Here is a 25,766-nt window from a genome sequence, read left to right on the forward strand (position 1 = left end):
CTCTCTGTGTCCAGCACCCCTGAGTGTCAGCAGCAGCACAGTTCTGACCTGATGAAAGTTCTCTTGCTTCTCCTTCCCTCACTTTCTCTAAGGTTTTGGTAATATATTGGCTGTGAATGGCTCCTGAAACTGAAATGTACCTGCCCAGGCTGTGCCTTGTCTTCTCTCCTGGCACTGCTGCATATGACATGGCACAAACTTTGGTTTATGTCCTTGCTCTTGGGAGTCTCTACAGCACCTTAAATGATGCTGTGTAGGCACAGCCACTTCTCTCCCTTTTGTAGAGTCCTGATATGCTCAGGGCATTCAGAGTTGCGATTTTTCTGGCGTTCGCATCTGGGACAGAATTTGGGTTTTTGCTGTGGCTTTGAGGGGATACAGTCCTGATTGCTCACTGGTGAAAAAAAGCCGCTGTTCTCCAGCATCCTAATGAAAGTTAGATCCTGTAATAAAGCCCAATGCCCTGCAAGATACAAGCATCACTGGACGATCAACCAACAGGTTGGTCATAGACAGCACAAGTGACAATGGCTCTCCTTGTGACTGGCACGGGAAACAACCTGGAGCTCTGTCCAAACTCAGAGTGCTGGGATCTGCACGTGCTCCCAGCTTATGGACATCAGTGCACACAGCTGTGCAAATCCTGGCTGCACCTGGGGCTGCTGCAGGCTGCTGTGCTCTTGATACTCTGGCATCCACTGTGGGCTGAGCTCCCTGACTGAGCTTTCCCTTGCCAAGGGTGTGAGTGGTATCTCTCCAGCTGCCTTCAGGAACCTTGGAGGAACTTGGCTTTTGCTGCTATCTCTATCCCTCTGGTGATTTCAACTGAAATTGGAAAGAGGGGGGAGCAATGTGAACAGACAGACAAACATGGAAACTGTGATTTCATGTGCCTGGCTTCCTAAGGAAACCTGGCTACAAATAGAAGTGAGATTTGGTGCTGCAAAGAGCTCCTGAGGAGACAGAGAAAGAGGGGGAGTCTGAGGAGAAGGAAGGGGTGGTTAACCTTGTGTGTGAGATAGGTGAGGAAGGCCTGGCACACACCTGGGCTTAGAATCCCTTGCCTGAGGTCTGGGGGTCTAAAAGCTGGCCATCTGCTCGGCACTAGCATCCAGCTCCCTCTAGAGTCAGCTGTGCCCGAGCTGTGCCTCTGGACGTGGCTCTGATGGGAGGTGCTACCACCCTTCCCCAGCCAGGAGCAGATGGATGGAGCATGCCAGGGTGAGTCCCCAGCCCAGCCCAACCTGCTCAGCTCCTGCCTAGTACCATGCCTGAATTGCTCAGGTCAACAACCTGCATTTCCATCCGTCTTCCCCCACATCCATCCCATGGACATCTCCACCTCTTCATCTCTGGATGTTCGCAGGGATCTGAGGATGGAGATTCATCTCCTCTCCCTTGAAGCTTTCTGTTCCTGCAGAACTCAGGGGAGCATCCCGCTGCACAGAAGACCCACACACAGCTACAAACCCAGTGCAAAAACAGTCCCAGAGGGGAAGAGAGGACACAGGCATAGGGGAAAGCAATAAGCCTGTTAATTCCTCCCTTCTGGCTCCTTTGGGGCACCTCTGGGCAGATACTTCCTCCCCAGGCTTCCCAAGAGCTTTAGGCTTATTAGCAGTGTTTTATTCCCCCAGCACTCACAGGAGATGCTCTACCCATTTTACACAGAGACATGGAGCACAGGGAGATGCTGGGCTGCCCTGACATCACACAGGGAGTCTGCCAGCCAGGCAGCCTCAGGGCCAGCTCATGGAGAGCGGGCAGACTGTGCTTAAATCAGCAAGGGAGATGCACAGGCACAGAGGAAGGCATCAGCAACCCAACAGGAATCACAGGAAAGAGCCTGATGCTGCTTGATAAAGAGGAGACCAAAGGCAGGTGGAAAGGGTAAAGAAATGGTCTGAAGACAACAGCAAGTAGGAACACAGTTGTTTGAGAAGCAGACAAATAAACAAAAAAACCCCAGACCCAGAGAAATGTGGCATTTCCCCCTTGCTTCTTATTTCCTGGCATATTCCTTGCTGATATCTTGAGTCGTGGGAGAAAGGGACAACTTGACACTTGGTCTCCATGTGTGAAAAGCAAGACTGTAATCTCCCTGGCAAATGGTTCCAAGCTCATTTTCTGCAAGCTGCCCCCAAATTCATCCAATGCGGCTGAAATTTTATATCAGGGATGTTTTATTTTCTCTATTTGTCCGTTTATTTTGGAGAGTTGCTGGGGAAATTGTCGAAGGAGATTGGATGTTTCATTGAAGAGATAGGATACTTGGAAAAATCAGTTGCAGACTGATAATTATTCTTACTTTTTAATGTCCTTTACAGAAACCAGGGTGGCCTGATATGTGTTTTACTTGATCGGCTTCATGGAGGGCTTGTGCCTCTGACTATATTTGGAAAGGTTTTGATGTTTTTTTGTACTGATGCAATCAGGATGCTGATGGCCTGGAAATCATTTTCCTGATGTGGAGATCTACAGGGTCATGGCTAGGGGATGCCAACAGGCTGTGCCTGTTTTGGAGTGGCAGAGCTGGGTGCAAGGGAGCAGGAGCCAGGCAGAGCCAGAGCAGGGAAGCGAGCCAAGGGTTTTCCAAGCAGTGTTTAAAGTGCCGTCACGCTATGCAGCCCTGAGTGGCAACACAGTCTTTGGACTTAGCAGCTCTCCTGCACGGTTTGGATGTACAGCCAGTGCAGCAGAAGGGTCTTTTTCCTGCCCTGACAGGTCAATCTCACAGCTGTCAGGAGCTCTGTTTCACCAGAGCTGCACCACGGGGTCAGCACCAAGATCAGAAGCGAAGCCAGCGGAGCCCGTGTCTGCCCAGACACATCTCCGAGCACCCTGTACCTCCTTGCAGGGCTGTTGGCATCCGTTTTGTGTCCCTCGGCTGCAAGAAGCTGGACCTGTGATGGTCAGAGACCAGATGGCTTGTTTGGGCTTTTTTTTTTTCCCTACAGCCATATCTTTTCCCAGACCAGGCTTTGCCCAAGCTGTCTGCTGGAGAGCAGGCTGCTGATTTCAGTGAGGCACAGGTGTGCAGGCTTGAGCACAGCCAGGCAGGGTCAGCAGCAGAGGAGAAGTTCGCTATTCCTCCAGAGATGGGGCCATGGCTGTAAGGGCCATGCATGGAGGCAAGGCATGCAGTGCTTCTTCCCAGGAGGATTGCAGTAGATTCTTCTTCTCCTGCAAGAGAAACTGGGGGACAGGTGCTGTAACCTGGGGACTTCAGGTTTGACTGTGGGGTAGGAGAGAGTCTGTCTTTTTGGGGCTCACTGTCTTTTCTCCTGGGACAGAGCGGGGAGCAGCTGAGTTGCTTTGAGCCTCTGTTTCTCTATCGTGCAGGCTGGCTGTTCCTTGCAGTGACCACCAGCTGCTTCTTCGTCAGTTTTTGGTCCCTCTGGTTGAAGGGACACTGTCTTTCTTCAGTCTGTGACACCAGAAAAGGGTGGCTTGAGCTGCCTTCCCTGTCTCTCCCTAGTGCACTCTTGCTAGGAAAAGGTCCTCTCTTATCTAGCTCTGACTGTAGGATGGGAAAAGACTCTTTGGGAATCCCTGTGGTGTTGCAACACGCTCCTGGTTGTGCTCTCATGTGAAGAGCAAACTTTAACTGGTCCCCAGCAAGCAACCAGGCACCCTGTGGGGAAAGGGTGCTGCTCCAGCCTCCTGCACGGTGGTGACACAGCTGTGGGGACACCTCCCATCCAAGCTGGCAGTAAATTGGCAGGAATGATGTTCATGATGAAGATTATGGTGTCGCAGTGGGGTGGGCACTGCTGGGTAGCGCCGGCGGTGGCTGTAATGGTGTGAACACTGCTGTGTGACAGCTGCTCTGTACACGTTTTCTGTGGGATGCTGGGAAAAAATTTCCATGTGGAAAGCCTCTCAGTCTTTCTTTGTGTGGCCACTCATTCCTCCTGAGCCCAGGCCATTTCCTTCCTTGCCCGGTCCTTCTGTAATTAAAGTGTCTGGATCAGCAATGGTTTTTTGGTGCTCTTAAAAATAATGGTGCTTCTAGTGTGTTGCAAATGGTCATAGATCCGTGTGTGATACAAAGCTTTAGGAAAACAACAGGGAGGGTCTTACAGTGGATATTTCAAAGCTGAAGTGCCCTGATGGAGATGGAACTTTTGGGAGGCTGCTGCAAAGAAAAAGCTGTGCTTTGTTTAAATGCAGAGCAGCTTTCAGGCTCGCTTTGCATGCAGCAACCAGTCAGCCTGAAGGATCGATGCTGCCAGGGAAAGATCAGAGCAGAGTCTAAAAGGCTGTTTCCTCCCCATCTGGCAGCTCCTCAGCTGGGGGGCAGGAGCATGAGCTGGCAGCAGGAGCTCTCTCCTACCAATTTGTAAAACCTAGAGCTCCCATGTCCAGCAGGGAGGCAAATATCTCTACAACCCTCTCAGCCCTGCTGTGGGCAACAACTGCCCTCCTGGTGTTTCACAGCACCAAGGGGTGGAAAAAAAGGCTGGACCGACAACCCTTGTCCAGGGCTCCATCTAAACTGACCTTGTTATGGAGCCTCTTGCAGGCTTTCCTCCCTGACTGTGCAGAAACACCTGCTGGCACCTCTGTGGAGCTTGTCTGGAAAGGGAAAGGGGCTCAGGAGAACCCAGGCTGGGCTCTGTCCCTCCTGGTTAGTTTTACCTCTCCCTGGAGCTCTCCAGCAGCACCAGGACAGTTCCCCTCCTGCAGTGGTAGAAAGGGCTCAGGGTGCTGTCCCTGGGCATCAGGTGGTGCTTGTGGGCAGGGCAGTGCTGGGATTTTTCACCACACGTGGCCAGCACCGAGCCTGAGAGCAGCCTGTGCCCCTGCCTGTGCTGCCCTGATCCCTCTGTCCCCAGAGGCACTGGGGCAGTGCCACCAAGGCCATGAGCGCCCGGGCAGGCAGGGTTTGCCAAGGCTGCCAGCCTGACACTGCGCATCAGCTGCTGCACACGCTTCTATTGCTGATGGCCAGGATGGGAAATGCAATTGAGACCTTAATGAAAAGCTAACAAAGCTCGGTTTGGAGGGAGGGCTGCTCTTCAGATAGCCTTGCTTCCCCTTACAGCATGTTGGAGATTATTTCTCTGGGAATATTCCTACGCTATGCCACAGTGTGCTGACTGTGAGCTGAGACTGTAGGCAAATGCAGAGCAAGAGGGTCTCTGGGGACCAAGCTGTTTATTTTGGATTGTACAAATAAAGAAATGCTGGTGATTTAATAGCAGGTGCTTCTCAGAGATATTTTGAGTGTCAGGCTCTGCCTGCATGTATGTAACTAGCATGTTGTGGCCAAGCATTTTCTAGCCCTTCATAATTCCTGAGCCTCACTGTGAATTGGTTTAAGTAGGAAAGCTGGACATGATGTGTAAACCTTGCTTTTGACCACACCACAAAATGCTGGAGGAAGTACAGCAGAGTTGGGGGATGCTGCTGCTGCCCAAAGGATGCACATTGGCATGGCTGGTGGATGTCTCTTCCAAAGCTCCAGCCATTTCTTATCCCTCTCCAGAAAAGCTCCACATTTCTTACCTCCTGACATCTGAGGGAAAAATATTATTTGTACATGGAGTGCTGGTTGGGAATGCCAGAAACATGGATTGCTCAGATGCAGCCTCCAGGCCTTTTTTCCTCTTGTTTAAAGTAGTATGGGACTTGATTTCAAACAAACAAACTAAATAAACAAACCAAAACAAAACCCAACTTATATTAGAATGTTTGAAAGGGGAAACACATGGTAAATAAAGTTCAAATTACTTATTAATTTGATTTTGTGGCTGTCTTTTTTTTTTTTCCTGAATGAGACTTCCAGTATCCAAATCCTTTTAAGGCTGGAGAGTTGGTCCAAAGTGTGATGGGACTCTCCTATTCTTCATGACCTAAATCAGTGACCCAAAGCATAATATTTTTTCTAGAACCATCTGTTTTCTCTTCTTGCCAAGGGGATTTCACAATGCCTGATTGCTCTGAATAATTGTACATGTGCAGGGATATGACTTGCCACAGGGAGAAAAATTAAATGAACAAGGACAGGTGAATGTTCTTTAGTTTTCTGAAGAAACTGCTACCCTTTAGAAGGAGAGGGTGAAGAACCATGAAACTGAGTAATATTTTATGCCCACCATGATTTTTTTTTAAGCCTACATATTTAAAAGGGAAACAAAACTACACTTAGGAGCTATCTGGGATTAACAGGGTAGGTACCAAGTCAGCCTGTGTTCTGACAGCCTCTCTATCAAATGTCTCTGTGACTTGGTTTGGAGCAGTGTGAAACACAGGAGTACAGATGTTGGGTGACTAATTCATGCTTCAGCTATATTTCAGTGACCATGAATGCACATCTGTTTCAGCTCAGCCATCCACTGAAGGGTGTGCAACAAGGTGCTCCTCTTTGCAAACATCATGCTTGCATTTTTTTCACTTTGAGCTTGTAAGTGGTGGCTACAGCTCACATTTGGGGAAGCAGAAGGTACCCAGGCACTATGATCAGGGGGGCAATGAGTCTGGTACTAAGAGCTTTTTTGTAGCATTAGCAGGATTCCCAATGCAAACAACTTTTTTTTAAATCTGTCTTCCTACAACAGACTTGCTTTTTCCTGTTCAATTTATATGTTCTTATCACCCAGCTCTCTGATTTGCCCACTTCCTCCACTATGTATCTTTTAATCTTCTTAATAGCAATACCAGGGAGTGGGGGGTTGGAGGCAGACCAACAGTTCCTGGTGAGAAAATGCCATTTATATGAAACTGTCTCGATAAATTCTCAGTATTACCCTCCCAGACCAATAACAGTGCTACAGCATCCATAAATAAAAGCAAATGGAGGAGAGGGCTTTGATCCACCATTACAGATGCTCTTTGTGGAGCAGATCCCATAATATGGGTGTAGGATGGCACCATTGATTCCTCCACCCAGCTGTTCCCTTGCACACAGCTCTGTCCCTGCATGATCTGCCCCTGCCCTAACTAGGAGTTAAAACCTCTCATGGCAGAGCTTTGTGGACTTTTTCTTTCAGGGGTGTGGGGTTTTTCTGAGGAAAATCAGCTCAGCTTTTTGTATTTCCCAGTGAAGTCGAGGTATTGACGTGCTCATTTTCCTCTCTTCATAGAAACATTTTTAAGTACCATCTGATTAAATTAACTTGGATTAGAGAAGCGTGGTATAGCAAAGGCTCTCCTTGAGGAGAAAATACAGCTTTAATAACTAGGGATCTAGCTTTTATTGGCTAGTAAATTTGAGAATATAACACTGAGCATGCTCAGGGCTTTTTTTTCACTAAGCATCTCTTTGTACTTAAAGGCATCTGTTCTGTCGGTTTATGCACTGTTAACTAACTGCAAACCTCTTTAACAGCTCCTCTACATTGCTGGAAAATCCTGAGGCAGGACAAGGGCAAGAACGGCTGTCATGCCTGATGACTGATGTTGTAAATGGAGTGAGAAAGGCCCTCGAAGGGGAAGCCGTCAAAGCTGACCTAGTGGGAAAAGAGCGCAGGGACACGTTTCCTCTAGAAGCATGCCAAGAGAGCCAGGCTTCGATGCATATGCGGCTCTTTCCAGTTTTGGGAAGGTGCAAAGTGATGCACTGTGGAAGGAATGGCTCCAAAATCATTAATTACAGGCTGCCCTTCTGGTGCACCTTATGACCAAGTTACAGTTAAGAGTAAGGTTTTTCCAGGGCTCCAACTCACTTTGTGCAGATTTCCGATGTGGAGTAGGTGCTTGGGAGGACTGTGAGCAAGAAAAGACTGTGAAATACATAGCTTACAGTGATTTTAAAAGTATAGAAATATTTTTTAAACATGATGAGGGGATAGTAGATTTCCCTGTCCTCTCCTGCTCTTACCCTGAATTCCAGTGAGTGAGTGAGTGCACTGTAATTTTGAAATGGGAAACACTTCTGCCAGCTGTGAAGCAGAATGATGGGCTTTAATTAGATTAGAGGAACAAGAAAATGCAATTGAACAAATAGGTTTTCAACAAAGAGAAAGAAACATCATGGTAGCTAAAGGGGGTAGGTGCTAGCTCACTGGTACCATCTGAATCCATCCAGCTTCAGATGACAGAACCAGAGGATGGAAAACATCACTAATCATAACAAAATGGGCTCATCAGCTGCATCTTCTTGAGTAACAGGATAACTTGACCGTATCTTTGGAAAGGAAAATCTGTTATCTCTGGTTGGCCTCACTTAATCTTTCCTTTTTGCCTCTTCAGGTTGAGGATGTTTGGGACCCGTCTGGTGGAAGTGGCCATGTCGCGAGTAACTCACTCACACACCTTCCCAGTGAGCTTCCCTCTCCTGAGCCTTGTCCTGGTGCTGCTCTTCCATGCAGAGGGCACACATGCGGAGAGCCCCAGTGAACTGCCCGCCAACGACACTGAGGAGTGTGCTGGCTCCTACATCTGCAAAAAGGGGGTGATTTTACCAATATGGGAACCCCAGGACCCCTCGTTTGGGGACAAAATCGCTCGGGCAACGGTGTATTTTGTAGCAATGGTGTACATGTTCCTGGGAGTGTCCATCATAGCCGACCGCTTCATGTCCTCCATCGAAGTCATTACATCCCAAGAGCGGGAAATAACCATCAAGAAGCCCAACGGCGAGACCAGCAAAACCACCGTGAGGATCTGGAACGAGACTGTTTCCAACCTCACGCTGATGGCCTTGGGCTCGTCTGCTCCGGAGATCCTCCTGTCTGTTATCGAGGTGTGCGGCCATGGCTTCACGGCGGGGGACTTGGGGCCGAGCACCATCGTGGGGAGTGCTGCCTTCAACATGTTTGTCATCATTGCAATCTGTGTGTACGTGGTGCCAGACGGAGAGATAAGGAAGATCAAGCATTTGCGAGTGTTTTTTGTTACAGCGGCCTGGAGCATCTTTGCCTACACTTGGCTTTACATTATTTTATCTGTGTCTTCTCCTGGGATTGTGGAAGTTTGGGAAGGCTTGCTCACCTTCTTCTTCTTCCCCATCTGTGTGGTGTTTGCGTGGATAGCTGACAGGAGGCTTTTATTTTACAAGTACGTCTACAAGAAATACCGAGCTGGCAAGCAGAGAGGCATGATCATTGAGCATGAGGGTGACCGGCCCTCCTCCAAGGCTGACATCGAGATGGACGGGAAGGTTGCTAATTCTCACGTGGAAAACTTTTTGGATGGGACACTGGTGTTGGAGGTGGACGAAAAAGACCAGGATGACGAGGAAGCCAGGAGGGAAATGGCTCGGATCCTGAAGGAGCTGAAACAAAAGCACCCAGACAAGGAAATTGAGCAGCTCATAGAGTTGGCCAACTACCAGGTCCTGAGCCAGCAGCAGAAGAGCAGAGCCTTCTACCGCATCCAGGCCACTCGGCTCATGACCGGCGCTGGCAACATCCTGAAGAGACACGCTGCAGACCAGGCCCGCAAAGCCGTCAGCATGCACGAGGTCAACAGCGAGGTGACCGAAAACGATCCCGTCAGCAAGCTCTACTTCGAGCAGGGCACCTACCAGTGCTTGGAGAACTGTGGCACCGTGGCCCTGACCATCGTCCGCCGGGGAGGAGACCTGACCAACACGGTGTACGTCGACTTCCGGACAGAGGACGGCACGGCCAACGCTGGCTCTGACTACGAGTTCACTGAAGGGACGGTGGTCTTCAAGCCTGGAGAGACCCAGAAGGAAATCCGTGTTGGCATAATCGACGATGACATATTTGAGGAGGATGAGAACTTCCTGGTCCATCTCAGCAACGTCCGTGTGAGCACCGAGGCCTCAGATGAGGGCGTTCTTGAGGCCAGCCGCGTCTCAGCGCTTGCCTGCTTGGGATCGCCATCTACTGCCACCGTCACCATTTTTGACGATGACCACGCCGGCATCTTCACCTTCGAGGAGCCAGTAACACACATCAGTGAAAGTGTAGGAACCATGGAAGTGAAAGTGTTGCGAACCTCTGGAGCACGAGGAAATGTTATTGTGCCCTACAAAACCATTGAAGGCACGGCCAAAGGTGGAGGAGAGGACTTTGAAGACACCTGCGGGGAACTGGAGTTCCAGAATGATGAGATAGTGTAAGTCAAGGTTTTATTTGTTTCTTACAGTCTCTGTTTCTCCTGAAATGAAATGCACTTTGCTCCCAAAGCTGCACTGGAGGTGTTTGGGTGCCAGTGCATTGCAATAAGCCATGAATGGCCTTAGGTGCTGTGGGGAGCCTGAAACAGTGTCCCTGCCTTGCCAGCAGACTGGAGAGTGATGCCTGGTCAGGGGCACTCCAGCCTTCCAGCAGCAAGGAGGTGGAGCTGATCCGGGAGCTGTACCCATGTGCTGAGCAGATCTCTACAGCCTCAGCTCTGCAGTAGAGCAGAGAACAAAACCGAGGTGGCTGTGAAAAAAACCCAAAACCCAGGCACGAGGGCCTGTCCTGCAAACGGCTTAAACTGAGTGTGTGAATTGTGGTACCTGCTTCCTGTTTCCTGTTGAGGCTCAGATCATCCAGTACTGGGTCACAGCTGTCCTACTGATGCTCTGCTCAGGGCTTTGGTGAAGGTTGCTTCACATCTTCCTCTTATAAAGGGTGCAGGCCTGGGTCACGGTCCAATACACAGAAAAAGTGTTGTCAAGCAGGGAAGCTTCATGGTTATCATGTAACTGCAGTTACAATCAGCTGCCTGCAAGTAAAAAAGGAGGCTGAAAGCTGTTGGAGACTACTCCTGAGTGTTGCTATTTGGATGGTGGGGAAATTATTAGTGCTGTAGCCTTATTACATTATGTGAAGAACATAAATTTGCTCAGTAAATCACGGTAGAAAACATCTATCCTTGGGTATGTCATGAAGACATTTCCTTGCCCAGCTGGTGCTCCGGGAGGAGTAAGGGTTGGGAGCTGTGTTTTTCCAGCCTGAGGCTCTTCCTACAGTGAATTCTGTGTTTGCAGCCAACAGGGGACTAAGTTCTGTAGCACAAAGACACTGCATAGAACTGAAAGAAGTAACTGGTAAAGGGCACTGCTGGGTAAAGGGAGAGCGAAATTCTGGCTTGGGTGTTATTTATTGTGCTGCTGGTCTCCCAGGAGCTGAGACAAACTGTGGTGAGTGCCCAGAGAGGTCCTTGTGTTCTGTCTGTCACCTGTATCTGCTGCATCTGCATAGGGAGAATGAAACTTCTTCATAAAACTTCTTGAAGTAGATGGCAGAGGGGAAAAAGGTGATTTATAGTTCTCAGGCAGGATTTATACCAGTTGGGATTTTGACTTCCCAGGAAAAACTGAGCAAAAGTTCACAGATCTATGATGTTGTAGCTCTGGAGGCTACAGCAGACATGTTGCTCACACAAGGGTCAAGAGCACATGGCTTCTGACTGCTGAATGCTAAATGTAGTAGAGAGGAATGCAGTTATTTGAATTTTTTTTTTTAATCATTTTGGGAGATGCAGGGAGTTGTCTGCAGAGATGCAATGAACTAGGCTATAAGGATATCTCCCAAAGGCTCTTTGCTTTTTATCCAGGTCACTCAACACTATCAAAACTGGGCTAGTGACAGTTAGACTTTGACGTTTGTTCCCAGTTCCCATGGGATGTGGCATGTTTACATGGCAGGCCAAACACACGGCCACAGCCTCTGTAATGGTGCTCAGAGGGGCTTGGACTACGCCTTGCCTTGGATCCACCACTGTGGCCAGGATCTCTGTGCTGTCCTTCATCCAAGACCTGCGTCTGTGCTGCCTCTTGGTGCTGGGGCTGTGATGAGGTGAGGTGTTCTCCCTGGCACTGCTGTGCCTGCTTGCCTCTGGTGGTGGCCTTCCCTCCTCTGAGCTGTTCACTGCTGACTTTTGCCAACAGCCCAGCAACCAAGGGGTGTGCTGGAAGTGAGCTGACCACATCCTGTGGGATCTGTGCTGGTGTGCCCTCACCAGGGCTGCAAGCCTCCTCCTTCCTCTTCTTGTCAGCTGCCAGAATGTGCACAGCAAGCAAGAAACAGGGGAAAGCAGCTTTCTTAGAAACCTTTTCTGAACAGATGCCATTGTGTCTCTGTTGTCTTTAAACTGTCTCTCCCAGGAATCACGGTGAGTGATGGTACCTCAGAAGTGTCCACAGCCTGGGGCCTGGGTGTAAGGGACAGATGTTGACCGAGGGGCTCTCTCCATTCAGGTGGGAGAGGACATGGACAGAATGCAACCAGTGGTACATATTCCAATCTATCCATGTGCCTGAAAGGCAGTAGGCATTAATGTAAAGCTCAACTGCTGCAGTCCGTGTTCAGGTGCTGGGTGGTACAATCTGACTGGCAGGTTTCCTGCAGGTCCATGTTTTACCTGGACACGAGTTTAGGACAGCACAGAAGCAGAGTGTTCCTGATGCTGAGCTGCTGCTTACAGGCATGCTCCCTTGGAAGAATTTGCTCCAATAAAGAAGATATACTAGCACAATATGTGGATTATGGAGCTAAAGACTTTTCGCTCTGTCATTGCTTGATAGTGCTGTACTTCAGTTCTGCCATGGTTATGTGGAATGGTGCAATTCCCTAAGCATACTGGATTCAATAAAGTTCTAAAATTCCAGGTTTTCTCATGTTCTGATGGCCAAGAGATGTCTTTGCCACCCTTTCTAAAGGTCTTTAGTGCCTCTTCAGTTCTGCCATTCAAGTCTGAATGAATCAGCTTGATAAAAGTGAGTAAGATGTGTTTTTCTGGGGCAGTAATAACAAAGGTAGGGCAGTACAGGGAGACATGAAGACGAAAGAAAAGCATGCACAAGCCTCTATTATTAGAGGGCTGGCTTGCTGGTAAGTCCCAGTAAAATTAGAAAGCGCTGGGAGGGCCCTGATCTTCTGGAGACCTTCCCCTGGTTCCCAAAAGGCCAAATTACGTAACATGTTGTTTGTTTGCAGTGTCCAGAGAGACTTTCCCATTTTGTAATCTGTTGATGGCCCCCCTTCCCAGAATACACAAAATAGCAGTTTAACTGCTGAAGCCATGCTGCTCCTGTGCATTTAATCAAACCTTCTGATGCTACCAAAAAAAGATGTGTAGTGGAGAAGATGTTGGCCCTCCTGTGCAACATTTAACCCAGCACTGCCTCTTTGAGTGGTGCTTTTCTGCTCCTTGTTCCTGGAGCACAGCTTGTGTGTTGAGATACCAGTGTAGGTGCTGTGATTTAAAGTGTAAGAGAGCCTTCCCTCTGAGCCGAGCCTCAACAAGGTGGCTCCAGCCTTGTTTTGCATCTCCATTAATGATTGAAGCTTTCTGCATGAGAACATGGGGAAGATGTGCAGATGTAGGCCCTTCCTGCCCCCCTGGCTACTACAGCTATTGTGATCATAGAAGAGGTCACTGGTTCATCCAGTCAGTGTATTTTTATCTGCTGACTGCATGCTAAATAATTCAAAAGAAGTCCAGCTTCCTATATTAGAGGAGGAAGCAAGCTTTCCCTCAGCTGATATCCCATCAGCTCTTCTCCTTTCTGTCTCGAAGCATCAGGAGGAGCACTTCTTCCAGATGTGACTGCAAAGCCCTTTGAAAACAGTGTGTTCTTTCATGTTCAAAAAACACAGTTCTTCTAGGGATAACATTGCAACTAGAGATCTGTTACAATCTGCACTCCAGATGTCTGCACGCACACCCCAAAAGAAAAGATTTTACTGCATTAATGTCAGTGAGGATGATGGTACATGTGGACAACCAATTAAACTCATATTTCACCTATGCAGTCACACCTGTAAATGCTTGGAAAATCTTATGTCAAATGGTCTTGCTGTTCATAATATACAGTTCAGCTGTTTTTATAAAACATGTCTGCTGCAGATTTAGGAAATGACACTCTTTGCCCGCTGAATTTTACTTGTCCAAGTCAGTTTTGGCATTTCTCTGGAAGCTTAAATTTAGGAGCTGAATACTAACAGAGACACAAACCATCAGCTACATGCTCTGATTTTTTTTTTTTTTTTGGGAAAGTGTCCTCAGAAACCACATAGGCTCCCTCCCAAGAGCCCTTTAAAAAATGTCAGTATCAATAAATAGAGATGGTGGCAGGAGGGCAACCAAGTGGTACTGCTTTTTTAAGTGCCCCTTTTCTTCTCCAAAAATAAGTCGGGTTGGGTATTTCTAAAGAAACAGCAAAAATAATGTCCTGACTCAGCCCTGGAACCCCTCTATTTCAGTTTTTCATCTGTGGCCTGCAACTTCAGAGGAAAAAAGTAAAACCTCCAGCATGAGCAGCCTTGCAGTAGGATGCAGCTGAAGAGCAGGATGTCTTCTGATGTGGCAGAGAGAATGCTGTAAACCAGGCTGGAAGGGAAGCAAAGAAACATTCCCTTTTTCAGGTTTCACTGTTGAGTACATTCTCTTCCTCTTTGTGGTCCCGCTCTGTTCCACTGGGCCGATGTGCATCCCCTGCCTCAACAGCCCCAGCTTGCACAGGGTTAATGTCTGGCAGCACACTGTGAGATATCAAAGGAGACCAAACAAAGATTAAACTCTTGTTTGGCCTGCTTCCAGGGCCCAGCATGGGCTTTGCAGAGTATTCTCCCCTCACCACTGGAAGTCGTGCCTGGCCCAGTGGGATTTGTAGGCAGTACAGATACAGCCAGCTGGACTTAGGGCTTGGATCCTTGGTCCAGTGGGATTTGTAGGCAGTACAGATATGGCCAGCAGAACCTAGGGCTTGGATCTTTGGTCCAGTGGGATTTGTAGGCAGTACAGATATGGCCAGCTTGGATCCTTGGTAGAAGCATCCAGTTTTCCTGGCCCATCCAGTACAGATCCCTTTTATGGGAGCTGGCCCTGGCCAAGGCCCACAGCGGGGGTCTGAGCAGGTGTGTTGCACCACGCTGGGACATGGATGGGGACGGTTTCCCTTCTGAGGAGGAGAAGTTCTCTGGGCCTGAAATGTATAATTATACATTTCTTTGGCTCCTGAAGGCCAAAAGCTGGTTGCTGCCTCTTCAGAGGGGAAGATATAGCTCTAACAGGGTCAGCTGTCTTTTCTTTTTCTCCTCTTCATTCAAACAATGTTTAGTCTTTCCTGAACACTTATAAAATATTGGCCGTAATATCTCCCAGGCATGGGCATCTCCCTTAAACTGCTGTGCTCCTGCCTCAGCTGCGTGGTCAACCACATCTCTTAGGAGACAGCAAGGGAATAAGGCCACATGATGTCCACAGACCTTCCCCTTTGTGCTGTGCTCAGGACATGGCAGGTACTGAAAACTCATTCCCAAGTGCCACCTCACAGCGGTGTCTCCGAGTGTCCCATGCCTTCATTTGCTCCCCAGGGAGAAGCCACTGAGGGTGCTCGTGTGGCACTCATCGTGGTGCTGTGGGACAAGTCCTGCCCGTGGCTCTCTCAGGGAGGGTGAGCACGGGATGCAGACTGTGCTGTTTGCCCAAATAAGTCAGGAAATCCAGGAACTTGATTGCATGATGTCCCCTGTGGAGGGGATTAGGCAGTGGAGTCGTGCTATTGGACAAAGCAAGTTGTGCCAGCACATCACTGGGGGCGAGTGGCGGGGGGAGAAGGGTGAGGACAAGAGTTAGCTGAGGAACTGACACAGTTTTTGTCCTTGAAAAACCAATGTTTCCTTATTTGTAATGAACTGTTGTTGGCAATTTACTGCTGCCAGCTGCATCTCTGTGGTTGATTAAGGGAGCTTGGATCTTAAATATGTAATAACTCCCTGAAAGCCTTTGAGAGGTAGTTATTAGCTTCATCAGGGCCTGTGCACACATCCGCTGTGCTCCTTTATGAAAAGGTTACCTATTAAATGCATTGTAGTGATTCACAAAATGCAGGATCTTGTTTTAAAAAATTGAAACAACAGCCATAGCAAAGCTTGTCAGCACAGGAAAGTTATCGCAGAGTGAGGCACTGCTCCACAGCTCCCTGATGGGGAGACAAGAATAGGCGGTAGGAGAAGTCCTATTCCTTTTTGCAGATCCTTCTCTCCCTGGCCTGTGCTTGAGCACCGCTGGGAGCAGCATTAGCACCAGCAGGTTTTTACAAGAGAACAGGCATCTATCCCTGTCCCAGCTGTGCACATGAGATCCATGGCTGTGGCAAGCCCTTGAGCAGGGAGAGGTAATTCATTGTTACACAGTATCCCAATGCAACTGGAGTTCAAGTTGGGCATTTGCCTTGGGAGTAGATTTCTTTCCTCTGACACTTTGCCCTTGGGTTTGAACTCAGTGGATGGCACTCAGTATTCTTCCAGCAGCAGGGCTGAATCCTTGGGCTCAAAATGGGAGTGACAGGACAAAAAGCAGACAGCTGACCACAGCCAGCATCCAAGCATCTGTACAGATGGGCAGAGAAACATCTGCTGCCATCCAAAGCCAAACAGAGAGGAGAAGCTGGACCTGGTAGACTGAGTCAGAAGCAGCCCCTCCTCAGAAGGAGAGGCTGAGCCTGGAGGCTGCATCCCGCATGCTGCAGGGGAATAAGTGTGATCAGCCAGCTCTTTGCTCTCAGGGGGATGTGATGTTGCCCTGCCCTTGTCAGATGCAGTCTTCCATGTCTGGAGCTGGTTTCTGTGTGTCTCCACTGGCTCTGCTCACACCAGGGACAAAATCATGTGTCCACTATCAAGGACATGCACATCACTGCCATGCAAGGGGAAAGTCACCTATCCTGTGCCTTGTCTCTGCTCCTTCCCCTGTTCTCCAGCACCACAGGGGAACTGTTTTAGCTTAACCTTCACAGTCTGGTCTTGCTGAACCACCTGTGTTTTCCCAGTACTCTTGGATGAGGAGCTTTGGTTAGCAGCCTCTCACAGCCACAGTGCTTGCCATGGTGTGTGCATGACCTTGCTGCACTGATACTATGGGGTATGTCCTCCTCTTTGCAGTCCTGAGCATGGCTGGAGTTAGGGTCAGTCCTCTCCAAGTCATAAATGCCAGTTAGCCTGAGGACATCTTGGGAGATATCAAAAACTCTACTAATAAAGTTTCTGACAATGACATTAGAAGCACTGTGCTGGTTTCCAAGAATGGCAATGCTGGATCCTGGGTGACAACAAACAGTAACAGCATTCTCTGTTTTAAAAATATCTTAGTGTAAGAGAGAAAATATTCACACTGCTGTGTAAGTAAGAGGGTGACCAGCATGAGCCTCCTCTGCCCAGTCCCTATATGGTTCCATTTCCATAATGTCTGGACTGCTTCCTACACAATCAAAGTAACAATCAAATGTGTCTGGCGGTGAGAAACAAAGCAATAACAAAAGATGGGGGGCATGGCTGAATCTCTGTGAACTGGGTGCTGGGAGGAGAGAGATGGAACTGATGACGTATGCCTGCCCGCTCAGAGCAAAGTCCTTTCCAGGGAAAGGTCCCCTGAGTGCAGATGGCTGGGGGCAGGGATGGGGCACAGCTGAGTGGAGTCCAGTGCAGAGACACTATCTTTGGAGTTTTTCAAGGGATGGTTTAAATTCTATGGCATTGTTATCATGAACCTTCTTTTGAGGGCTTGAGTGATTCCTCTGGTTATTTGCTCCCATTAAAACACTGATATGTGGTAGTCACACACTGTGCTATTTTGGGGCCATGCAATATGGCTTTAATTCAACCACAAGCCCAGTACACCCCGCAGGAGACCCTTGTCCCAAGGGCCAGATGCACTGTCACCAGGTGGCAAAGCTGTTGTCTCGCTGTCTGGGACATAAGAAGGACATGAAGACAAAAAACGATTGATTTGCTCAGAGTTCTTTTCCAAACTTGGTTGCTTGCTTCCTAGTGAGAAACTAATTTTGAGACGTGCTTGCGTGCTCCTGGTTTAATTTGTCAGTACACGTGATCCTAAAGAACAAAATAGTTACACGTGGGTTCTTGCAAACAATTTGGAGTAGAAATCTGTGGATCCGTGAGCACTCAGCAGCCCCCAAAACTGCCAAGCAGGCTCTCAGCATCCCCCCTGCCTGGCCTTCTCCGTGATGATTGCCCTCCCATCTCTGTACTGCTCATGTGGCCGTGGCTGTGCCATCCTCTGCCCCAAAACCTCCCCCGTGCACCCTGAGCAGCAGCGTTGTGACAGATGACTTATTCTGGCATGCCTTTGCATCGGGGCAGGCAGCACTCCTGTCTGGAGACTGTGGACATTGTGCTCCGAGGAGCTGTGTGTCCTCGGCCACAGCCCTCCCTCCGCCCTCGGCGGTGCTGCTGTGCAGCCCAGGCTCCGCTGTCCTCACAGGCACAGCTCTCTCTGAAATTCACAGCCCTGTCACAGCGTGTAAGGCAGGAAAAAAGCCAGTTCTGCAGGGAGTCTGGAATGAATTGAGCTGCAGAGAGCAGGGGAGAGACGCCCTGGTTTCATTGAGAAGAGGAGGCTTGATCTGAAACAAAACCTGTTACTTTGGCTCAGGCAGGTAGGGAGCAGGTTTTACCTGCACAGGAGCCAAGTGCTCACTTGGTTCAGTAGATTTCCATTCACACTTTAGGTCCGGTTATTAAAATTTATCTTCCTCTTTAGTGACTGGGTATATGACAGGACCAAGGGAAATAAGGTATCACCCCTGCACAGGGCAAAAATAATGTAAACATAATCAGTATCAATGCCCCCAGCACATATCATCCTGGGAATAAGGAGGGAAGTGTAGCAGGAGATTTACCTGACTCATGAGCTCTCTGGTGACCTGGAACTCAGAAAGACTCGTACAAAAATCTGAAAATGGGTCAGTTTAGTAGGGAGGATTGTAACAGAGAAAATGTGGTAGGGTTGGGTCAGAATCAGGCTGAGCATGAACTGGACAAGAATTAGATGGGAAGGAGATATTCTGGACATTCATGCCTTAGCAATGCAGAGGGAAAAGGGGAAGGGATCTGAATAACAGATTCTGCCAAGAAGCAGGTCCCTCTGTGATGTCTGTGGTCATGAGGCCTGAGGTGTAGGACAGAGACACAGCGTGCCTGTCCCCAGAACAGGAGGCACATGGAAATCTGGCCTTGTGCTGTCAGGGGAGTGCATGGGGCTCTTAGCAATCCCTCTGGAAGGTTTCCTGGGCAATAGGTGACATGTGCAGGCAAGCTCAGAAGCTGCCTTCAAAAGCAGCTCAGCCAGATTAGGTCTGCTTTTGTACCTAAAAGAGCCTAGAATAAATCAACACGTTATTTGTAAGTACCTCAAAGATAACAAGGAGATGAATAACAGCCAGCATATATTTGTCAAGAACAAATCTTATCAAGCCAACCTAATTTCCTTTTATGCCAGCCTTTTGGGTAAAGGAGAAGCAGTGTTGTCATATCACTGAGCTTCAGAAGGGCTTTTAATGTCGTCTTATTTAGCACTGTCATAAGCAAGCCCTGGCTAAATGGGCCACTGGGGTGAAGGGGGCTAATCTGTCTGGAAAGAGAAATGTGTCACTGGATGGGGGTGAAAAGGTGTTCAGTAGGTGGTTGTCCTGAAATGGAGCTTGTTGGGCATGGGAAATAGAAAATTGGTGTTTTAGCTTACAGATAGAATAGTCTGAAAGCATTGTCAGAGGTAGGATGGGGATTTGCAGAGATGTGAGTTAGCCTGAACAGAAGCAAGACACTGTAAAGTGCTTGTGTAAGAGCAGTCATAAACCCAAATTCAAGTAGGAGGGGAACAACCAAGTCAGGAGGTGCCATTATGACCTGGCAGCCAAATCTGATCTCAGAACACTGTGCTCTGGCAATGAATGAGACAGATGCCATCCTGAAGATATTCAAGAGGAGGGTAACCATCCTCGTGCCATTCTCTTGGGGGAGTGGGTGGCCTCTGTCAACAGCAGAGGACAGCTTAGAAGGCACTGCCCTAAAACTGAGTGAAGGTATCAGGTGTATTGTCTCTTCTAATACACCTTGGGTCAGATGAGGCTTTGGGAACTCCTTCTCTCCTCTTGCTATGTGCTGGCCAGGCAAAAGTGTTCCTCGTGTGAGCTGCACTTCAGTCAGGCGGCCCCTCGTCCTGCAGGGTCTTCTGCCACGAACCTGTGATAGGATTACATGCAAAACAACGTACAGATGGAGCAGAAAGACCACATGCTCACATGACACAGCTTCCCTGTGGCCACCCATTCTGGGCTCCTTGCTCTCAAGGGACACCTGGGGCAGGGGCAGTGCTGCCGTCTGTCTCCTTTGCTAATAATTAGATGCAATCCAGGCTTCCCTGCAGGAGAGCCCTGTCCCCTTGGGGGAAGAAGCAAGGCTGCACACATTAAGGAAGCTAATTAGAGAGGAAGAGAGCATTGGCACTGAAGCCCCAACAGTAAACTTTGAAATCTAGATAAGGGAGCAGTATTTAATTATATACAATTAAAACACCGTATCTCAGCCCCCTGAGAACTGGCAGTCCTAGAAAGCCCTCCCAAAGGTGCTAATGAACAGATCTGAAGGCAGAGGTAGGCTAGGGGTATGCTTATCAAACTTTACCTGGGAAACACACCTGAAGAGAAGAGCTAGGAAAATTCCCTTGGACCACCACCTCCTTACTGCTGCACGATGTCCTCCCTCTCCTAGAGCAGGTAATGGGAACCCAATGCTTGGGAACAGAAAGGGAGATTGCTCTTACATGCAGCTGAGCAAGGCCATTGCAGCCACCTATGCAAGGAAAGGCAAACCTGAGAATGTAGGAGAAGTCAGGGAGGGTTGTAAATACTTGGTCTGAGAAACAACCTTTGTGTCCTTTTCTCCCAGTGCACAGGAAAAAATCTGCTGCCCCTGTGCCTGCCAGCCAGGGGTATCCTAGAATCTCCAGGGAGCACCAAGCCAATGTTCTCCTTTGCTCCACAAATCCTGCAAAGGTATCTAAGTTCTTTTCCTACAAGTTCCTCCTAGCCACTAAAGCAGCCACTTCCCCTCCCTGTTCCTTTGCTGCACCACGTATACAATCCCTGACTTCTGATCCTTTCACCTGTCCTCTTCAAGCCAGGAGGGCAGTTTGCTTTCCCTGTAGAGTGCCTGCCTTGTGCTCAAACATTCCCTGTCAGCTGAGCCAGCAAGCTTCATGGACTGCAGCAGCAGCTCTCATCCCATGGCTGCTGCTGGGTGTTAATGCAGAATCACAAGGACGGAAAGCTTGGATGGATTCATGTCATCTGACAGATTAGAACTGCAGAACCAGCCTCAAGTTATCCAAAATTCCTCTTCCTCAGCAACTTCAAACCCTTAAGAAAGGCTTTTAGTTCAGCCTTGGCTGCTGAAGGAAGTGGTTCCTGTTTTTATTTGTAAATATAAAGTGCCAGAGGGCTTCTGCCTTCTGAAGGCAGTGGCTTTGAAAAGCACAGGTGAAAGCCTAGGGCTCCTTTTCCTGCATCCTCGACACCTCTTCTTGTGGAGGAACACAGTGCAGGCCTCTTGTTGTGCAGCTGCAGTGGGAGCTGCAGGTTTTGCCCGGGGTGGGGGAAAGAACTGGAACTTCAGGCAAGGGGCTGTGACCTGGCACCAGCCTTTTGTTTGACAAAGGGGACGGGGACCTGCAGCACTGCCTGGGTGTGGCCAGTCCCCTGGAGACTCTATAGAACCCAAATAAACAATCAGAAGACCCCAAAGAGATATCGAGTGTAAGGGGCATAAAGAGCACGAGGGGAATGGGTGCACAGACTGTAAGGGTGCAGGAGCCCAGGGATTCCTTCACTGACCCTGGAGGCATCAACTCAGGCTGTTACTGTGTGACTGCACCTTGATTCAATTAGAAAAACCAGACCTCTGCAGGAAACCTGGGACTGAGACCGTGCAAGAATCTGACTGTGTGAATGGGGTGTGAGGTGGGAACCAGGCTGGGATCACTGGAGCCTCCTGCTGCCAAGGACTTTGGTCCCAGCAGTGGAACCCTTGGGTGGTGCAGTTGTGACTCGCAGAGTGGCTCCTGAATGGTCAAACAGCAAAGATTCCTTAACAATCTTTTGCCTGGCCTTTGCCCCCACATTCTGCCCACAAAGAACCTTGCTCCTTTCAGTGCACAAAGCCCATGAGTCACATCTGTGATGCTGTCACAAACAGCTTCCTTCCCTGGTGATACAGCTGCTTAAAATGTTACAAGACCCAAAAGTGATGCCAATGCCATTGAGGTTCATTTTATTTGTCTGAGCCTTTCTGGTGGTGTTTTCCTCTGCTGTGCCAAGAGCTAAAAACCTCAGGGCATCCTTCACTCATTGTGTTTTAGGTGAAAATTAAATTTGTTGTTGAATCCCAGGGCTCCAAGAGCTGTGGTCCTAAGAAAAATGCTGACTAATACCTACTGTACCCTGTCTGGTCCTTGATGTGCCAGGGAAGAAGTTGCCATGCTTCGGGAGAAGAATTGCTCTTAATTGCCAGTCCTCAGAGCTGGAAGGAAAGGTGGAAGGCTTAAGTTGCTTCTCAGTTCGAGCATTCCTGCATTAGTATGAATGAGCATGTTGGTGTCTTGCAAATACACAAACAGATTTCCACAAAACACTTGCTAATGAACCAACCCAGCAGTCTGTCCTTTCAGTGATTTGTGGGGAGTCGGTAAAAGACTCAGCCTGGGGAGCTCATTACCCTGCTGAAGGAGTGCATTTTGAGGGGAGATGCTGGGAAGCTGTTTGCTGCCAGCTGTGAGGCAGGGCCAGAGGCTTGGCAGTGCGGGGAGGAAGCCTGCGAGAGGAGATGTCCATTGCCTTTGTGGGCACGGGCAAAGGGCTCACTCACAATGAGAATAATTTCTCTTTCTGTGGTTGTGGGGCACAAGAGGGGCTGATTTCCTCCCCCAATCACTGTAATCTCAGGGCCAGGCACGCTGATATTGTGCTGGGGCTTCTGGTGTGAAATGGGGAAGAGCAGAGAGCACCAGCGACAAGGGAGAGCCACAGCAACCTACTTAACCACACACACGGTACAAACCAGAGGCCTTCTGGAAAATACAGCCACACTCCCAGGGCTTAAAAAACAGGCACTTAATCCTACATATCAGAGGGATTGTGGCACTGCTCTGCCTCACAGGCATAGTTCATTTGTCGCCTGCAGCTATTGCACAGCTCAGCCAGCTAATGCACACCATTGCCCTTTCCTCTGGGTGTGAGTGGATGGGCTCAGGCAGCAGCTGCAGCCACCTCCAAAAGGGATGCAAATACCTCAAGGTGCACATGTACCTGGGGGCTGCACCTGCCCATGCCTCAGCAATTAGGGTATGTGAAAGGATAACCAGGGAAATGCATCTGTGGGGATGAGGTGGGCTAAGGTAAAATATGAATAACTGGAAAAGAAGAGGAAGAGAAAAGTGAAAGAGGAGCCAAAATCACAATGATTTTTACGAATGCCTCCTCTTAGCTGCTGCTGAGAGCTCGAGAGCTGCAAAGTGCTTGGTTCACCTCAGAGCCCCTCTGTCCCATCAAACCTTAGAGCAAGGTTGTGCTGCTCAGGTTGGCAACAGGTACTTTGAAAAAGCTATCAAGTTTCATGTTCATTGTGTTTGCAGGGAGAACCCTGGCTTGGCACTAGGCATCAGAGGTAAAAGCAATGAGAAAAAGAGAGTACTTCTAGCCTTGCCAAGAAAAATCACTTGTCTGGGAAAGGAAGAACTAAATTGATCTGAATTTTCCTGCTATTCATCAGTGGTTTTGTGCCAACGCAGTGCATGTGAGAGAGGAAAAAAAAAGGATAAGATGAAGAGCTCCGTATTTAATATTGTGTTAATCTCTTCCCTCCCAGCTAGAGCAGAGGTTTAAAATACCTTTCCTGTACATGAAGGAAAATGTACTGATCTGTGTGAGTGTTGTTATTTACGGAAGGAAGATTCATCTTTCAGGAAATCTGCACCCTGAATAAACCAATTTGAAAGTCTAAAGAAATTAATTGAAGTTTGGGGTTGTCAGATTTTTTTTTTAGTTATTACTTGCTTCACAGAAGATTCATTTTGCATTTTGACCCAAACTTTCCTTCATTGCCTCTGGAAACTGAAGCAGGAGGGATACATTTCAGGCCAAGTGTTTTGGGAAACCCTGCTAACAGCAACTGTGACAGAAGGTGAAGCAACAACACTTCAGCACCTCGACTTCTCTGTGAAAACCCATACATTGGGAAGGTATGGATTGTCAGGCAGCTTGTGCAACAGCTCTTTGCAAGTAAGGATTTGCTTCTAGCACCCCAGTTATGTGATGGGAAATCCTGCAAAGGAGCAGGTGGAAGTGGCAAAGCCACGTGCCAGTTTTGGACCTGGAGCTCAATGTGACAGTGACCTCCCCCAGCCCCCACGGGCAGTGGGGAGCAGTGCCTGCCCTCCAGCCCTGGCTGGGTGCAGGGCCCTTTGGTTCATGGCCTAAGTTTTATTCATTTATTTCCTTCTGAGCTTAGTCTGATGGACTAATTAGAGGAGAACTGGTGAGCTCAGCTAACGCATTTGAACACTGGTAGCTTTAGGCTTGCATTTGGGTCATTAAAAATGAAGTAAAATGATGTTCTCTTTGCACCAGCTATTGTGAGCAGGGGCCTTGGTTTGGCAGCAGTGATCTCCCCAACACCGCTGCACTAATGACTTCAGCACAGAAAGAGCAGTGTGTCATTAACACAATAGGGTGGTGGGAATCTGCTCTAGGCAAAGCGGGTTCTGGGACACAGCACTTTATGTCACACCTGTAACCAAGCTGGGACCAAGTGGCTGAGTTTAAACCCTTAGGAGGCTGGAAGGCAGCACAAGGGGAAGCCCTTCCCCCAGGGACATGCTCCCAAGGGTTTGGGCACGCTGCAGGGGGAGTGAAGTGGGTCTCCTGAGGACCTCTTCTGCCTGCTGGTGAATCCAAGCAGCCTGTATGACCTTGATATTTGAGCGAGGTTTTCTTCATTGTTCTGTGGGATGTCTCTGCTGGCTGCAGGCTGGTTTTGGTTGAGATGGAGGCTATAAGTTTACAACATAAAAGGCTGTAGAGAAAGGCTTCATCTCAAATTTGTCTAAACTGGAAATGCAACATAGCTACACATGCCAAAGCAGCTGGGGATGGCTTATAAAGATAATTTGGCTTACCTCCCTGTGGGACAGAGGTTGTATGTGTTTGTTGGTTGTCATTCTACAACAGCAGAAACTGAGGAAACGTGAGATTGAGGATATCCCCCACAAGTACCTTGCTGCATTTTCTCCCCTCAGTGAAAGTTAGGAAAATTAGAAATTCCACAGAAGCATACCTGCTTTTCATTAAAAAAGCTGGAGGAGGAGAAACCATGTAGATTTAGAGGTTTTGTTTGCTTGTATTTTAGAGTAAACACCTGGTACGAAAGAAAATGTCACTTTTGCCTACTTCAGTCCCTGATGACAGAAACCTGCATTGCAACACTAAGGATGAGTGACCTGCAGAGATTTACAGCGCTGGGAGGGCCCTGGGCCATGGTCCTGCTGTGGGGCTGCAGTCACATCGCTCCAGCTTCCATTGAGAGGGAGGTGGAGGTTTGCTTGCATGCTGTGACAGTGGAAATGGCTCACATTTCTTGAGCTGCAGAACAAAATTGCCTTCAATTTCTTCCTCAGTCGTTCTGTGCCTTGTAGCAATGCTCTCCAGAGATGGTTGCAATGCAGGCATAAATAAAATTTGGCATGCACTGGGACTACACATACCTGGAGCCATAACTTAATGAGTTAAATCAGAGCTTTTATTATCTAATTTCTCATTGTCATCCAGTTTCTTGCATCTCTGTAGATAATTGACGTAGAGAATAGTTCTTGCCTTCTGGAAACTGGCTGCCTTTTGAAATGCTCCCATCAGAGATGCTTTTTTCAGGCTTGTACTTCTTTCTTCTCATTATCCTGTTAATAGGTCTGACTGGGCCAAGTGGAGTAAGGGGAATGTATTGGCAGGGTACACAGGGCCGGTGTGCCTTTGCCTTGGAGATGTGGACACTGAGGCCTGGGAGCAG

General features: G+C 48.6%; 1 protein-coding gene across 4 annotated transcripts in view; it reads left to right on the forward strand.

The window, feature by feature from the left end:
• Positions 1-25,766, forward strand: part of SLC8A1 (solute carrier family 8 member A1) — a 122,655-nt gene that overhangs the window by 19,230 nt on the left and 77,659 nt on the right. For all 4 annotated transcript variants that reach the window (XM_041477012.1, XM_041477014.1, XM_041477013.1 and 1 more), the window contains exon 3: positions 8,197-10,032. In XM_041477012.1, the coding sequence (XP_041332946.1) occupies positions 8,204-10,032 (1,829 nt within the window). In that variant the 5' untranslated portion in view covers positions 8,197-8,203. The remainder of the gene's footprint in view (positions 1-8,196; positions 10,033-25,766) is intronic.

The sequence above is a fragment of the Pyrgilauda ruficollis genome, unplaced genomic scaffold (assembly GCF_017590135.1).
Source record: "Pyrgilauda ruficollis isolate IOZ18807 unplaced genomic scaffold, ASM1759013v1 scaffold4, whole genome shotgun sequence".
In the NCBI taxonomy this organism is placed as follows: Eukaryota; Metazoa; Chordata; class Aves; order Passeriformes; family Passeridae; genus Pyrgilauda; species Pyrgilauda ruficollis.